The 18345-nt window shown below is 40.0% G+C and overlaps 1 protein-coding gene across 2 annotated transcripts in view; it reads left to right on the forward strand.

Annotated features, from left to right (window-relative positions):
- The first annotated feature begins 552 nt into the window (after positions 1 to 552).
- Positions 553 to 18345, forward strand: part of RB1CC1 (RB1 inducible coiled-coil 1) — a 77097-nt gene continuing 59304 nt past the window's right edge. Inside the window, exons 1-5 of one of the 2 annotated variants that reach the window (XM_060775299.2) lie at positions 553 to 803; positions 13827 to 13947; positions 16595 to 16721; positions 17259 to 17385; positions 17467 to 17637. In XM_060775299.2, the coding sequence (XP_060631282.2) occupies positions 16651 to 16721; positions 17259 to 17385; positions 17467 to 17637 (369 nt within the window). In that variant the 5' untranslated portion in view covers positions 553 to 803; positions 13827 to 13947; positions 16595 to 16650. The remainder of the gene's footprint in view (positions 804 to 13826; positions 13948 to 16594; positions 16722 to 17258; positions 17386 to 17466; positions 17638 to 18345) is intronic. The other variant, XM_060775300.2, reaches the window with a different exon arrangement.

Consider the following 18345-nt stretch of genomic DNA (forward strand, 5'->3'; position numbering starts at 1 on the left):
ATAATCGGCTGTTAGGAATTATGGGAGTTGAAGTCCAAAAACACCCGGAGGACCGAAGTTTGCCCAGGCCTGCTCTAGACCCTACTCTGACTGGTAGGCTGTTAGGAATTGTGGGAGTTGAAGTCCAAAACACCCAGAGGACCGAAGTTTGCCCAGGCCTGCTCTAGACCCTACTCTGACAGGTAGGCTGTTAGGAATTGTGGGAGTTGAAGTCTGGAGGACTGAAGTTTGCCCAGGCCTGCTCTGGACCCTATTCTGACTTAGGCCTGCTCTAGACCCTACTCTGACTGGTAGGCTGTTAGGAATTGTGGGAGTTGAAGTCCAAAACACCCAGAGGGCCGAAGTTTGCCCAGGCCTGGTGCAGAGGGACTCCCAGGTCTTTTGGTGTGCTGCAATTCACAGGCGGAGGCCTTCCACTTCCGCTTAGGCCGGGAATACACTCTGGGGGCGCTCTAGGCACCTTTCTCTGTGGTTCCGCCTTCTTCCTTCCCTCCTTTCCGCTCGTCTCCTCCCCGCCCGTTCTTCTTCCGGCCTGTGACTTACCCAGCGTGCACCGCGGCGGAAGACAGTGACGACAATAACAAACAGCGGCGCGGAGGGCGGCGCGTCAGGAGCGAGCGAGCGAGCGAGCGGGGCCTCGCCGCATCTCGGAGTCTGCGGCTCCTGCCCACCCCCGTCGCCTTCCCTGAGGGAGCCGCAGTCGAAGGAGGCACTTCCCCGGCCCGGGATGAGGCGCAGCGGGGACGGCGGCGTTGCTGCCCGGCTGTTGCCGCTGTTGCTGTGGGTTTTGTGGCCTCCCTCGGGTAAGGCGGGGAGCCCCCCCAAGACCGCTGCGGGGCATTTGGAGAATCACTCGTCTCGAACACAGGCCTGGGCAAACTTGGGCCCTCCGGGTGTTTCCGACTTTAACCCCCACAATTCCTAACAGCCTCAGGCCCCTTCCTTTCCCTCCTCAGCCGCTGAAGCAAAACACCCGGAGGGCCCAAGTTTGCCCAGGCCTGCTCTAATATCATCTTCTCTTTCTCCTTCTCTTGTGTGTCTGGAAAAGTATTTGGACTTCTACTCCCAGCAGCCACAGGGCCCTTCCACGCAGCCATCCCACATTATCTGAGTGTGGACTCAGATGACCCAGCTCAAAGCAGATATTGTGGGATTTTCTGCCTTGATATTCTGGGATAATAGGGCTGTGTGGAAGGACCCTCAGACTCTTTAGGCTATGGCCAGGGATTCTGGGAGCTGAAGTGGGGAACTCATGGAGAACCAGTGTTTTGAGTGCAATATTCCTGCTTCTTGGCAGGGGGTTGGACTGGATGGCCCATGAGGTCTCTTCCAACTCTTTGATTCTATGAGGAATCACTGACCCCAAATCTCTTCTCCTCTTCCCTTCTCTTGTGTTTCTTCTCAAAGTGTGGAGATGAAGGGGTTTCTCCCTGTGAGGCAAGAGTCTAAACCTGTGGTCTCCAAATCCTGGTCCTCTTTTGAACAGTGTGGACTTCAGCTCTCAACAGCCTCTGGCCAATGGTTAAGGATTCTGGGTATTAAAGTGGGAAACCTCCTGGAGGAGCACAGTTTGGGGAATCACAGATCAAGCCCCCCCCCCCCCACACACACACAGCTGAATAAAATCCCACATGAGCTGCTTTGAACTGGAATATATGGCAGTGTAGACTTAGGGCTCTTCCACACAGCCATATAAACTAGAATATCAGGACAGAAAACCCCACAATATCTGCTTTGATCTGAATTCACACTGCCATATATTCCAGCTGAAAGCAGATCGTGTGGGATTTTATTTAACTGTGTGAAAGGGGCCTTGGATAACCCAGGGACCTTCCAGACAGGATCATATTGTAGTATCTGATCCCAGGTTTTCTGCTTATCCTCATATTGTAGTATCTGATCTCATGTTTGGCTGCAGATTCATATAATCCAGGGCCCTTCCACACAGCCCTATATCCCAGAATATCAAGGCAGAAAATCCAACAATATCTGCTTTGAAGTGGGTTATCTGAGTCCACTCAAATAATGTGGGATTTTCTGCCTTGTTATTCTGGGATATAGGGTTATGTGGAAGGGCTCCCAGTTTAAAGCAAAAAACCTGGCATCAGATACTGGGATATAGGGCCTGTCAGGAAGGGCCTTGGGTTATCTGAGGCCCCTTCCACCCAGCTAAATAAAATCCCACATTATCTGCTTTCAGATGGAATATATGACAGTGTGGACTCAGATAACCCAGAACCCTTCCACACAGCCCTATATCCCAGAATATCATGGCAGAAAATCCCACATTATCTGAGTGTGGAGTCAGATAACCCAGTTCAATGCAGATATTGTGGGATTTTCTACCTTGATATTATGGGATATAGGGTTATGCAGGAGGGCCCCTAGTTCAAAACAGATAATTGGGATTTTCTGCCTTGATATTCTGGGATTATATGGCTGTGTGGAATGGCACACAGAATCTCCTCTTCTTTGTGTTTTTCCTTCCCTTGTGTGTCTTCCTCTTCCTCTCAATGTGTGGAATTGAAGGGGCTTCTCCATGTGGGGCTATAATCCAAACTGCTGATTTCCCAATCCTGTAGGTATTTTGGAATTCAACTCCCAACAGCTTCAGATACTTCAGCCAATGGTCAGGTATTCTGTGAGTTGAAAAGTCATGGAGGATCAGAATTTGGGGGAATCACTGGTTTTGAATATCTTATTCTCTCTAGTCCTCCAGGGGTTTTGGACTTCAACTCCCAGCAGCCTCAAATCCTTTGACCAATAGATCACTGGTCTCTCAAATCTTCCCTTCCTTTGTATCATCTCTTGTGTGTCCTCTCTTTGCCTCTTCTCAGAGGGGTGTGGGATCTCTTCCAAAACTTTTAACTACAAGCCGGATGACTCAGCCCAGCCGCACTTTTGCTGCCCGCCCACAACACTTTGTTATGAAAAGGAGCACTGTGGTTGTTTTTTTCGGGTGGCGGCTGCTACTGTTGTTCTTTCTTTCTTTCCTTCCTTCCTCACGCAGTACTATGAGTTTCAAAAGGCAGTGTTGCTCAGCGCTGTACTTTTTTTCTCCTTTCCCCACCAAACGTTCATTGCCTGCTCAGTTTAACCCTTTTGCTAAATGTAAATAACTTATTTGTGATTCATGGTGTGTTTCATCTCAGGGTGATTTGGGTGACATTGGCATTGCAGTTTGGAATGTGGTTGAATTGTGTCATCCGGTGATTTTTCTTTCTCCAGTACATTCATTTCATTATCTATAGTGTGAGATTAGAAGATCCTTTTACTAAATCTTAGCTGGTGACAACAGAATATACCATCCCTTTAGTTTTCCCGTTCATACGAGAGTGTTCACCATCCGCTTGTACATGTTTGAGGGAATTAAGGGAAATTAAATATCACAAAATGCCTCTGACTCATGACCCTACCAGTTAATCTGTAAATCTCTATTCAACACTCCTTTGTCATATTTGCATACTTGCTAACATAATCCTGTTTGACTTGGTTGGATCTGCTTGGGGGGGAATTGGGATTGAGTATTGTAAGTTACACAGGACATGGTGTTAGAAGTACCTGTAGTAAATAAATACATCATTGCTAAACACATGCACACACAACAATAATGAATAACTTTCAGAAAAAATGTAGCAGTTACCTGAGGATTTCCCTGTGTGAGTGCCATTCTAATTGGTTTGTTTTAAAGATTTCCCTAACCCCTGACTCTGACTTGAAAAAAAAAGTGTTTTGTTTTGTTTTTAATTATTTTTCATTATAAAGAGAAACTTTCCCTACCAAACTGATAGCCAAATTTACTTTTCTGATTTAGTCATCGGTGGTATATTGCTTTAATTAGTTTTGTGGTGACTGTTATATAGGCCTCATTTCCAGTAGGTGGTAGGACATTCTGTTTCCATTTTTAAATAAATGATAATTTCTCACACCCCATGGATATTCCTTCTGTATTTCCCCATATATTAAGCACTTTGTTTTATAGAATTTTATCTATTTGCATGATTAAAATCTAAATTAAATATGCAGCATGTTTTATGTATTAAAAAGACCTTTCATATGCAAATCTCTACAACGTAATGTCTTCAGTTGACATAGTCCAGTACACACAGTAGTTGTATAATTATTGGTCGCTGTAGTTGAACTAACAATTAATGAATGTTGTAGTATGTTTACAGCTATCTAGGGCAAAGGGAAGCATTTAAGTAATTATGTGTATTTCTGTTTTTGCCATGGCAGTGGCTTGTGATTGTACTAAATTTTGCTGCGTTTTATTTAGATGTACGAGCTCAAAATAACATGACAGTCACACTATTATAGTTGTCAGGGAAAGAGAGGGCTCTAGATTTGATAGTGCCATTATTACATTATTTAATGACCAAGTATATGGAACGGAATAGTCTCTCTTGCTAAAGAGCTCATAGTTGTATAACATTTCTCTTTAGTTAGTGTAGTGTTACTTTTGTGAATAGCTTCAGGATTATAGTGTGTGATATTGTTCCCTATTCATGTGGGGTGATCTTTATTCCATGTGTATGCATGCTGATCCTTTCATGACATACCTCATAAATACTAATGAATTCTCTGTGATATTTTCTTCCAGTAAGTTAAAGTTTTTACCCAGTGCACACTTCTATGTTGATCTATATTTCTGCTTTGAGATGTTTCTGAAAAACCCTAAATATAAACTAAAAGTTGCTTACTCAACTGAAAGTAAATCCTACTGAACTTCATGTTAGATGCTGTGTAACTTCAAATAGTGCATGTAGTTAAAATATAATTGAAAGAGGCAAAAGTGACATTTGGGATTACATTCAATCTAAATGCTACTGAATCTAAATCATGTTGGCATAGGAAAGGAAAAGATGGCATCTTTGGCAGGAAAATCCAGGATAATCATAAAAGGGCAACATAATGTATTTCTATATCATTGGGGGCTCTCCCCAAGTTCATTCCAATCAATAGGATCTCCGCCACCTCTTGTGTGATAATATTTCAGTCTATAAAGGTTACTGTGGGAGGAAGGGAAAAGGAATGAATCTGTTTTTATCAGCCTGGTTGCATGCACCTTAATTTGCATTTAACCTCCCAAGTTTAACAGTCCCCTAATTAGTGATAACATATTTTGCTAGTAGATAAACTAAACTTAGTGAGCATTTTAATCTTTTATAATGCTCTCTGCAGTGTTCTTCAGTGCAAACAATGGGAAAGTAAGACCAACCAATTCCTAACCTAGAATAATTTTGACCTTGATTTTGTAGTTCCACTCTCGTCTGATGAACTATATTCACCTTACCTGATGGAGCACAGATTTGTGGAATCTCCTTTAATGTGTGTTTCTATTCAGCAAACTAATATTAATAAGCATTAGGCCTGGGTAACAACGGAAAAATTTGTTTCTAAAATCGATTTGTAATTGGGGTTTTTTTTTGTTTCGATATTTAAAATAATTACAAAATTTTCCCTTAAAAAAGTTCGGTATTTACGAAATTTCGTAAATATTTACGAATCGATTCGTTAAGATGGCGCCCGCGTTGGCGCATGCGCAACGCATTTACGAAATTTCGTTATTTGTATGCATCGCTAATAACGAATCGATTCGTTAAGATGGCGCACCGCGTTAGCGCATGCGCAAAGCATTTACGAAATTTCGTTATTCGTGCTAATTGCACTGTATTATATTATACATAGCACTTTGTGTTGGCAAAAGGAGCGCACTGGTTGGAACTACACAAATAATGAGCGAGCACTGTATTATAGCACTTTCTGTTGGCAAAAGGAGCGCACTGGTTGGAACTACACAAATGACAAACGCACACACAGGCACGCAAGATTCTTTTCTTTTTTTAGAATATTTTTTGATTTTTTTTAAGAATAAAAGAAAGGTATTTTTCAAAAATATTTAAAAATGGAAAATTAACAAAATGCTCTCCCCGCTGTGAAGCCAATAGCCACAAGACAGGGGGAAACACACACACATAGGCTCACAAGATTCTTTCCTTTTTTAAGAATATTTTTTGATTTTTTTTAAGAATAAAAGAAAGGTATTTTTCAAAAATATTTAAAAATGGAAAATTAACAAAATGCTCTCCCCGCTGTGAAGCCAACAGCCACAAGACAGGGGGAAACACACACACACAGGCTCACAAGATTCTTTCCTTTTTTAAGAATATTTTTTGATTTTTTTTAAGAATAAAAGAAAGGTATTTTTCAAAAATATTTAAAAATGGAAAATTAACAAATTAACAAAAACCGCCCTCGCTCTCCCAACAACAGAATTAAGGAATTAAGGAATCAATGCAAGGAAATCCAGCTTAGCCAGCCAGCCAAGCCAATGCAAGCCGCCCTCCCGGACCTCTCTTCTCCCTCGCCTCCGCAACAATGAGCAAAGCGGCCACGCGGAGCCGCTTTTAAAGGGCTTCCCGGCCAATCAAAATCAGCCACGGTGCACTGCTTGGGTGCTTGGGAGCGCCGGATTGGCTCCCAGGCACCAGCATCCTCCATTCCATTTCCGAAACGGGCGGAAGCTCGTAAAAAGGATGGAGGATGCCGTTTCGTTATTGAAAAACCCTTCCGGGTTTGAAAAAATGTTTTGTATTCATTTCGTAATTGCTAAAAATAACGAATATTTAACGAATTACAAAATTAACGAACGAAACCGCCCAGGCCTAAGAAGCATATATTTCATTGAGTGTAATGTGCCATCAAATGTAATGTGCACCTCAGTTTTGAAGATGCACATTTAAAAAATGGATATGTCCTCAAACGTAATGTATCCAATAGTGGAGGCATAGTGTGCCATGAAGTTAGGCAGTATGAATGAGGCCATTTGGAAAGCCATGCCCCTCCATCTGGCCAAGGCTTGCCAGCCTCATGCGATTCCCAACTTGTCTCACTCACACAGCCTTCAAAACTGAGGAAGTTTGTGAATGAGGCCAGTTGGGGAACTGTGCGAGACTGAGTTGGGGGGAGAAGGCAGGCAAAAGTCCTGAAGAGCTGCCCAGGAGGCAGGATCTGCAGGTAAGCAGTAAGAATGACTGGGTCACCAGCTGGGCACTTCTTGTCCTGGCAACACAGAAGCTGCTGCCACTACTGAGAACAGTCTCTTTGCTCCCTGTCTGGCCTCCTCTTTCTGCTAGCTTTTTGCACTATCTAGCTTTCACAAGTGTGCATTGAAAATGGAATTACACTGTCATAGACAATATTGACTTTGGTATTCAGCAATTTGGAAATCTGACCATCCCTTACTATTCTAATCTTTTCTGTAAATATTCTTATATTTCCTCCAGTTTTAGAAATGTAGTAGTAGGGCTTGGGAGCCAGGTGTTGCAGGTCTTAATTTCCTTCAGGCCTAGCCTGTTGGGGTACTGCTGAGGCATGGAAGACAAAAGTGGGAACCTATGGTGTGAGTATGGGTCATTTTTCTTGCTATGTTGTTGCTTCAGATTGATTTAACCTTTTTACAGGTTTTAGCATTAAGAGCAAACCACTATGTTTAGTGGTTGTGTTTGTGGTTTGGGGTAATTTGAAGATGAGGAACATCTAAGGGAACTTAAGATTTTAAAAATAAATCTTGTTGGTTGTGTCTTGGGGAGTCTTGTGGCTGTAAATAGGAAGTTTGTGGATTCCATAAAACCTTTGTATCATACTTTATTTGTCCCTAGTATAGTATTTTACAAATACCTATAAAAGACAAAGATGCAACTACTTTTAGTTATATGACACATGCATTAAAGGAAAACCAAAATGTACTTTGACTAATATAAACGTATAACTGGCTTATGCATTAGCTGCATTCTAGGTATTTTATTATCCAGATTTTTAAATACACTTCTATCTAAACTTCATGGACTTGTAGCATTGTGCCATTGGGGATTATGTAAATACAAAGAACTTAAACATTCATAACCATGTATGCACAGTGATGCTATGGCAGTGTCGTAAAACTAAATTGTAAGCTCTCTAGCATCTTAGGAGTATAGGAAAGTGAGTTATCCTGGGTCAAACCTTTGGGCTGCATTGGGAGTTACAGCTGGTGGCAATTATCCTTTATTTCAGGTAGGAGCCTTTCCTAGCTCTTTGGAATTTCTGGTGAGGCATTTCCTTGTATCTCATTGAAATACTGACTAGGTCAGTTCTTGCTTAATTACAGAATTCAGGAAAAATAAGGTATTACGAAGTGGTAACAGCATGGGTTTAATTATTCCTCTCTTTTATTTTCCAATAATTATTTTTACTATTTAAGACAAGGAAGTGAAAATAGTTTCACCAGCAGGATATGGCATCATTAAAATATGGGACTTCAGAAGTAGCTTTATTTTAAAAGGAATATATTTATTCATTATCTAGTGATATCTTTAAGAGCACTTGCATAGTTATAAATATTGAATATTTTATGCTTCCTTGGCAGCAATATGTAAAGTATGATAATAACTAGGGGGAAAAAAGATGCAATCCAGCAATAATGGGCTTTTCTTCAGTGTACCAAGCAGCTGTCACCACCCACAAGTCATAATGTGTCTCCAATATTAGCCATACATGGTGGGCACAGTTGACATGTGACAGTGGGATCATCTAAATGATGTCACCAACATCACATTGCACATAATATGCAAGTATGTATTCTACAAGGAAGTAACCCCACCGCACACTTCTCATTCTATTGGGAACTGTAGAGACCCAGCTCAGCATGTCAAATAATCAAGGATGATGAGCATTTCAGCCAAAACATCTGATGGTCACTATGCTGACAGAAGAAAAAGTCATGATGGGTTGCATAGATTCAGCCACAACCTATTCCCATTTCCACAGTTGATGAGCATATGATATAGTTCCAGAATAACTCTGTGTGGAGATGTAACTTTTCCTGGAAATTTCCAGATTTACAGGTTCCAGAATGGCTCTCTAGTTGAGACTCTGCAGGATAAAGAAATTGACAGAGGTACATTCTTAACTTGAAGAGAACAGTGCACTTTAGACCAGTGGTCTTCATTCTGAGAGCATTAGAGTTTGTGTTTGTGGTCTCTCATCTGCCAGCCATCTAGAACACAACACATAGCTTAAAATGTCAATCTTCATTAAACAGATTGCAGTATCAGCATTGCATTAGAATGGAAGTTACCACACTGCTTGTAGGATTTCTTTGTGCTTGAAAGTTGTATGTCAGAAGATTATCTTGTATAGTTTGCTCCATCACTTAATCCTCATCCTTGTCTTAAATAAAATTGCGTATGTAGTTTCTACCTTCATTTAAGATCACAAATGTGACACTCATACAAAGAAAGATATAGCTTTTAGTTGTTCTGTGCTTTTTTTGTTATGTGTAGTATACCAAATCTCTGTGCATTGCATTGGTCTGATGACCTGTGAGATTAACAAGAAAAATTATGTAGAGGAGGTGGCCGCTTCAGTAGATCTTAGCCTTATGTGGTTATTGAAAATTGATCATTGAGAGAGGGTTTTTCCATTGGGTACAGTTCCTTTCTGCATAGTTTAGTTGAGCAATTGCATAATTGTGCATAAGAGTCTTTGAATTATATAGTTGGGCTTCATTGGCCATTGAGCCCGAACCCTACTTAATGCAGGATCTCTGTTTAAAGCAGACTTTCACAACCAGTTGCCCTCCAGGTGTTTTAAGCTTTAGCTCCCAGAATTCATGACCATTGGACAAGCTGACTAGGGCTTCTGGGAGTTGGAGTGCAAAACACCCGGAGGACCACAGGTTGTGGAGGCCTGATCTAAAATATACATGGTAGGTAACTATCCAGTCTCATCTTGAAAACAACCAGAGGAGAAGACCTCCACTGTCCCTCGATGCAATTGATTCCATTGCCAAAGTGGACTGGCAAGAAGTTATTTCTAATGTTCTATCAAAATCCACCATCTTGTAACTTAAAACAACTTAAAAATGTTATCTGAGGCAACAGAAAACAAGCCTCCACCCTCCTTTCTGTGACAGCATTTGAGATATTTAAAGAACGCAATCATGTCAGTCCTATGTCTTCTCTTCACCGAGCTCAACAAGCTCACGGAGCCCCCGGTGGTGCAGTGGGTTAAACCCCTTTGCCGGCAGGACTGAAGACCGACAGGTCGCAGATTCGAATCCAGGGAGAGGTGGATGAGCTCCCTCTATCAGCTCCAGCTCCTCATGCAGGGACATGAGAGAAGCCTTTCACAAGGATGATAAAAACATCAAATCATCCAGGCATCCCCTGGGCAACGTCCTTGCAAACGACTGATTCTCTCACACCAGAAGCGATTTGCAGTTTCTCAAGTTGCTCCTGACATGACAAAAAACAGAACAAAACAAACAAACAAACAAAAACGAGCTCAACATGCCCAGGTTCTGCAATCTTTCCTTATATCTTTTGGTCACTTATCATCCTTGTTAACCTTCTCTTAACCTGCTTTAACTTGTCTAGATAATTATCAAAGTGAGGTACCCAAGACTGAATGCAGTCAGGATATGAGGTCTGACCTTAGTAGAATATAGTGGGACTATTACTTCCCTTGACTTTGAAACTATGATTCTTTACATTTTTTTCACTTTTGTAGGGTCTTGCACCCATAATACCAGTGAATGTGGAGAGCTGATGTTAATGTATTTGACCATTATGGTCTCACTTAGGAGCCTCACAATTCTCTGTGACAGGAAATTGGACTTGAATTCTACATACTATAGTATTCCAAATGTGGTTGTCCAATGCATTATATAAAGGGCATCATGATATTCATACATTTTAGTCTCTTTTAAAATAATCTCTAAACTGAGTTTTTTTCACTCCTGCTATACATGTTTCTATTTTAATTGAGAGACCCACTTCTCGATCCATATCTTTTAACCGATAATTTAAATCCCAATAATGGATATTATATTATGTGGGGGTTTTTTGTACCAGTGTATGACTATATAGTTGCATTGAATTTCATTCACCATATTGTTATGAATCTAGTCTTCTTATGTCTAGCTCATGTGATATCACAGAGTTCTTCTCTGATTTCAGATCATTTGCTAATATTAAATATTATTAGCTCCAATACAAATCCTTGGAGAGAGACACTTTTCCCCTGCTGGGAAAATTGTCTGTTTATTTTTTTTATTCCCCACACTGATTCTGTGACTGACAGTACATATATACACTGTAGAATTAATATAGCTTGACAGTACTCATGTTTTAGCTGAATGCTATGGAATTATAGGCTTTGTAGTTTTACAAGACATTTAGTTTAATCTGCCTCATCAAACTATAGCTCCCATAATCCCATAGCCTGAACTATGGCAGTTAAAGCAGGGTTAAATTTCATTAATTCTAGATGCATTCAGATTCCTCATGACTTGCTATGTTGATGAAGGCTTGTGGGATATGCAGTCCATTGAGCTGTTAAGAGCTGCCATTTGTCCTTTTCCACTATATGTTTGCTTTCATTTCCTCTTCGATAACTTCCATTGTTCTATTCTAAATTCTTGGTGCATAGATGCATAGTTACGTGGACCTTGTATAAGCTAAAATATTGTTTTTATATTGTGGTGTCTTAACTCTAAAGATTACCCTATCTATGGTTGGTTACAGTTAGGATGTTGTTCCCTAATATAAGCTGTGGACAGATTAAGCAGAAACATATGTGTTGTCCTTAAATGTATTCAGGGGGTGTATATTAATCATCACAGCTGTTTTGCTGACATATTGCAATGCCAGCAGAGTACACAGGATCTAGACTAGGAAAGGATAGTATACCAATGTGATTTGCCACTATTTTTCATCCAAGATTTGGCCCATCTTCATTCATTTCCACTTTTCAGTAATGGACATTCACTGCACTCCAAAATTTGTAGTTGCACAATGATAGACGATATAACTACAATCATGTTTCATCTTGCTGACTTAATTCCAGAACAGAATTGTACTGTTCATCCCTTTATATCTTTTATCACAGCCCTAGACACTGTTAGTTACTTAATGAGTGAAGTTTTAAAAATTTGGTAGAATGAATGTCAGGTAGTATTGATGAAGGTAATGAATTGTACATACAACAGAAATACGTAGTGTAGTTAACTATAATTCAAAAGTTGCACTGTCTCAAATGGAATGATATTTATATTCTGAATGTGGAGTAGCTATAAATAGTAAAATTCTAATATGAATTGTGGTGGATGCAGAACACTTCTTCAAAATATAGATTGTGAAATGGGAATTAAGAAATGCTGCAGAGATAAACATGTTTCCAGCTGTGTGTATTCTATGATCATACTTTTTTTTGGGGGGGGGGGGGAGCTTTTAAAAAGTGAATTCCTTAAATACCACACATTTTAGTTAAATAGTCCAGAAAATGCCAATTCCTTATACTAAGGAAGCATACAGTTGAATTTTTGGTGAGATATTGCTTCAACGACTATGTCCTTCCATTAATTAGAGAAGCAGGGCAAATGAGATATCTGTATTAATTTAAATAACTTTTATAGGATGCATGCTTGTTTCAGTAATAAGTGATCTTAACACAATTTGGCATGTGCAGTTTGGCATATAGGGACTAATAATGTGAAAATTAGTCTAATTTTCTTGCATATTATTGTGATAGCCCACAGAACAAGAAACTGAGTAGGATCAAATATTTTGATTGCTAATTTTGTTAGAAACAGGTATGCCATCTACAGAGTTACATGCAAATAATACTTTTAGCTGCCTTTGTGAGAAGTTGTTTGCTTATTTAGTTCTCTATGAATTGTGCTAGATACAGTGTTCTGGAAATAAATTTCCTTACTCTGAGAAGAGCTACATTAAGTTTGTGTTTTCAGTATTCAATAGATCAATCGGTGGTCTGAATCTTCTTTCTGCCAGATATCTGTGTGCAGGAAATGGTTGGCATTGGCACCTATGAGCAGGTGGATTTATTTTACAAGGTTAGGTTTCCTCTACTTTCTTTGATAAAATGGTTGCAGCCTTAATACAGTTTTGTACAAACATAAATCTCACTTCAGGCTGCTGCCCTGAAGTTTTTCTTCACTGTTACTTAGTTTTCACTACCTAAAGAACAGATAGGTGATTAGGTATTTTTCAATATTCATCCAAGACTATTATCCTGATTTGTTCTGAAATTCAAAATGCCTGGAGAGCACTGGTATATCTACCACAACTATCCCATGACTTGCTTAATATTTATTTTGTTCTGAGGAACAGACTTTACCATTGGCTCTAAATACTAGGGCTGGCCAACCACGGAAAAATTTGTTTCTAAACTCGATTCGTTTTTAGGGGTTTTTTTGCGTTTCGTTATTTAAAAGAATTCCGAAATTTTTCTTTAAAAAAGTTCGATATTTACGAAATTTAGTAAATCACAAAACAATATGAAACAATTGCGAAACAATTACGAATCGATTCATTAATGGCGGACGCGACCGCGCAATACGCTAAAAAACCTCCAAATGGGACAGGGGGAACTTCTGAAGCTTCCCTCTCCCTCTGTTGTTGACTGTTGGTGTGATATTTTCACTGATTAAACAAACAACAACTATAAAACTTGCCCCAGACATGCGGAAATAATAACGAAACGATTTCAAACCGATAACGAAACGAATACAAAACGAATTCGAAACAATTACGAAACGAATATAAAAATTCGTTTCATTTTTTAGATGCTCCTGAATGGTTCGTTATCGCTTCGTTAACAAAAAAAATAACGATTTTTTTACGAATCACGAAATTACGAAACGAAACCGCCCAGCCCTACTAAATACATTGGCTTTAATTAGTGTTTTTGAAATGAAGCGTCATGCATGTTTGAATTTTCATTGTTAAAATACTTACATCTCATTTCTTTTTTTCCCTCTGCAGCTCTTTAAATGCTGTATTTATTAGAAGCATCATTTTCTTGCCAAAGCCAAATGACAAAAATATATTATTTTGTAGTCTACCTGTTCCTAAAGACTGTGGTACCTCCATGCAGTGCCTGAAGGTAAGATTTCTTGTCTGGGGAAATAATACTACTACTACTAATAATAGTCCTTATTTATATCCCCGAGGAAACTCAGGGCAATTTACAACAGATATTGGCAAACATTAAATGCCGTAAGAAGCTGAACATAGACAAAAATAGCCAACCCCCAAATTCCAAAAACAAATCCATATCTATATCAAAAATAATAACACGTTATCAAAAATTAAACGGTAAACACAATAAATGGATGATTTCACAATTAAGAATTAGGGAGACAAAACAAGAATCTAAACAAAACAAGATAAAGTTTAATTTGTTAAAAAACAAATTACAACCAGCAGCAAGAATGACCTGCATTTTCCACTCCATGGTGACTATGCATGATATTCTGTGTCTCCTCTTCTCTGTATGCTTGAAAGCATAAGAAAGTGTTTAATTTAAAAAAAGAGAGAGAGAGAGAGTAAGGAGGGGGCCATTTATATCTCTTTAGGGAGAGAGTTCCAGAGGCCCCTTCTCTTGTTTGTTTGTTTATTTATTTATTTACTATATTTGTATACCGCTCTTCTCAGCCCTTGGGCGACTCAGAGCGGTTAACAGTAGAAAATTCAATGCTCAAAAACATCATAAAACAGTTAAAAACAATTAAAACAGTAGCATACAGTCAATATAAATCAATTAAACATCTCATCAATGCCGTAAGATTGATGAGATTTACCAGGGGACTGATTTGGCTCTGCTTTGTGAGAGGAGATGTTTGGGATCAGTTGTGTCAGCTGCCTTGGCGACCTCCGTATTCCAGAGGTCTGCCAGAGCTTCAACAGAATCACCTACTGAGATGGCAGGAAAATCCCCAAGAGCCGTCAGGAATCCATCTGGATCCATAAGCCTCCTGGAGTGGGCGGAACCTGCTAATCAGTCCTCGGCCCCTGCAGAGGTTTAGAGCCAGTGAGTCTGAACCTGACTAGGTAGCGATTGATCCATGACAAAGGATCGATCCTCCACTATACCGTCACCCTTATCTCGTCCCGAACAGAAGACCAGATCTAAAGTGTGTCTAACATTATGAGTGGGGCCAGAAACCATTTGGGACAGGCCCATGGCTGTCATGGTGGCCATGAATTCCTGAGCCGTTCCCAATAAAGAGGTCTCGTATGGATGTTAAAGTCCCACAGCACAATTAGACTTTGGGACTCCAGCACCGAGCCCGTGACCATCCCATCCCAGCCAGCTCAGGTAGGGAGACTGTTGAACAGCGATGTGAATGGTACACCAACAGAATCCCTGTTCTGTTCTGGCCACTCACACTTAGGTAGACACATTCTAATGTGGCCATCTGTGGGACAGGGCATCTGGTCAGGTGGATGGAATCCTGATAGACCATTGCAACTACCCCCCCCCCTCCCAAGTCTTGCCTGCTTCTGCACACAGAAACCTCGTGGACAAAGTTGAGAGAGATTTACCACACACACACCGGTCCAACCAGGTCTCTGTGATGCAAGCCAAATCGGCATGCTCATCCAGGATCAAATGCTGAAAGGCCGCTGTTTTTCCATTCACTGGCCTGACATTAAGCAACAGGACTTTCAACCCGGGGGGGCTGCTACCTCGATTACCTAGACTATTTGAGAAAAAAATATTTCAAGATGAAATCTAACAATTGAGCCAAAAATGGCTGCTTTTATAGGATTTGAGGTTAAGTTCTCACTATATGGTTGCATACATTTAAATGTATACTCTTGTCACCTTTTTATGTGTAAGTTAAAAGATTTAGTCAAACAATCAACCTTAAAAAAACTGGGCTGACTTATCCATGGCTCGTAAGACTACTGTGCCTTAAATCTTCTGTTTTCTCTTCTGCAACACTGTTTCTGGCCTTGTTGAATGTCTGGGCAGCAGAACAGTGGCAGCCAGGGGCAGCTGGCTACTTGAGGCAAGTTGATGTTTTCCCCACTCTGTGGAATGATACTCATGTTATCCATAGGACATAGCTAAGTCCACAATATGCCCCCCTTACCTTCCCTTGATTTATGCATGAGGTCAACTTATACATAGAGATCCATGGTATATTTAATGCAGCCTTTTAAATTCTAGTCCCTTCCATAATTTTTGACTGCCTGACTACTGACCATTATGGCTGAAGTTGAAGCTTACTTGGAGGAGCACTGATTACGAAATATTTGAAATGACTTTTTTGATCCTTCAGTATCTTGATGATTCTAACTGGCCCATAAAAGCATTTTCTTGTGGAGGTTGACAACATGATTTAAATAAAAGGATTACATTTATGCTGTAGAGTGTGGTTCTCTGTAAGTATGTTTATCTGAACAGGCTTAAAGAGCCCATCACAGACCCCCATGCTCAGTGTGTATTTCTAAAAGGCAATTGGAAGCACAAGAATGTGTGGGAACTTGCAAAATGCAATCACATCCCTTTTCCCACTTTACCTTTGCCACTTCCAAAGATGTAAAATGTAAACTGATAAAGTGATACACATACACCACATCAGATTAATTTTCTGTTCTATGAGCTACCATAGTGGCTGTTCATCATGATTTTTAGACCCTTACATAAGACATCTTGATTTGTTGCTAAACTTTGATATTGTGACCGTGTGATAGTCATTGTGTGTGCATTAGTAAAACGACTATGTGACCTCTTTTCCTAGTTCCTACATAATCACGAAGTCAAAGGTACAAGTTTCAGAAACCTGAAGAAGTCGCCATGAAGTTATATGTATTTCTGGTGAATACTGGGACGACCCTTACCTTTGATACAGAACTTGCAGTACAGAAGTAAGAACAATCTATCATTTTCTTCTTTTGAGGATTCTGTTAATTAACTGATCATAGCAAAGCTACGTATGTTTGTGTTTTAGTGTGTACTATGTCTCGCAATCAAATCAAAACTACGTATATGTTTTCTGTAATGCTTCAGAAAAACTAGATGAGTGTATAATTTCTGCTGTTACTTAGGTGATACATTGTATAACTTGGGAAAGCCCTTTCTCTTCACCTTTCTTTGGAGTTCTTTCCAAGGGAGATGATGATTTATTTATAGCACGATAAATAATACAGGGGCAGTATATGTTGGTTATCTCTTGTTATACAGCTATGATGTCAGATTGGCAAATGGGTGGATAATGGCAATAAGTCACGTTACTAATATACAATTGCAGTAAGAATGATAATTATAGTACCAATTTCAGTTATTCAGTCTTTGAAAACTGAATAATTGAAACTATAATGTTCACTTCTTAAAGAGTAAAAATATCTTGTATGTGCTACTTAATTATCAGTGAAATACACTTTTAAAAAAATCCTTTTCCATAGTGTGGCAGATCTTAAACAAGCAATCCAGACAAAGTACAAGATTGCCATTCAACATCAGGTACTGGTTGTCAATGGAGGCGAATGCATGGCAGCTGACAGGAAAGTCTGTAGTTACAGTGCTGGAACGGTAAATATCAATCCTGTTACCCTTATTTCTTTAAAAAGAAATCTGGAATAAAATGGAAATAACAGCTTTATTTTAACACAGGACACAAATCCAATTTTTCTCTTCAACAAAGAAATGATTCTGTGTGAACGTCCTCCAGCTATCCCCAAAACGACATTTTCAGCAGAAAATGAGATGGAACTAAAAGTTGAAGAATCTCTTATGATGCCTGCAGTTTTTCACACAGTAGCTTCACGGACACAGCTTGCTGTGGTAAGCAGTTTCAGAGGTTTAATAACTCTACTGTATTAATTCATTGAAATCTCACACATAAAAGCTACTTTCATAGACAGAGTGAGCATCACTTTAGAATACAAATGCTGTTTTTTGGGTGGGGAGGGTGTATTTGACAAACAAAAAGTTCTGACAATCTTTTATACAGGGTTAGTCAAAATGAATAGGCCAATAAGAAAATTAATTTTAGACGAATGTATGTTTATTGTAACCAAACTACAGCTACGTATCGACAGATAAATTATCAAAGTTTTGTCTCACCTTCAGAGATGTTCGATATGGGCGCCCCGTGTGACACGGCAGACGTCCAAGCGATAGTCCAGTTCATTCCACATCCGTTGCAGCACATCCGACGTAATGGCATCGAATGCAGCACATATGCGCTGTTTTAAGTCGTCCAAGGTCAGCGGTAATGGAGATCGGAACACAGTGTCTTTCACATACCCCCAGAGAGAAAAGTCGCATGGTGTGAGGTCGGGGGACCTGGGGGGCCACAGGAGGAATGGAAGATCAGTCACTCCAGCACGGCCAATCCAACGCCTGGGAAGGTGTTCGTTGAGGTACTCGCGTACACTGTTGTGCCAATGCGGAGGGGCACCGTCCTGTTGGAATACGAAATCGGGCACTTTCTCTTCTAACTGTGTTATCAACCATTCAGACAACATGTCAGCGTACACTATGCCTGTT

Source organism: Anolis sagrei, chromosome 4 (genome assembly GCF_037176765.1).
Source record: "Anolis sagrei isolate rAnoSag1 chromosome 4, rAnoSag1.mat, whole genome shotgun sequence".
NCBI classification, from domain to species: domain Eukaryota; kingdom Metazoa; phylum Chordata; class Lepidosauria; order Squamata; family Dactyloidae; genus Anolis; species Anolis sagrei.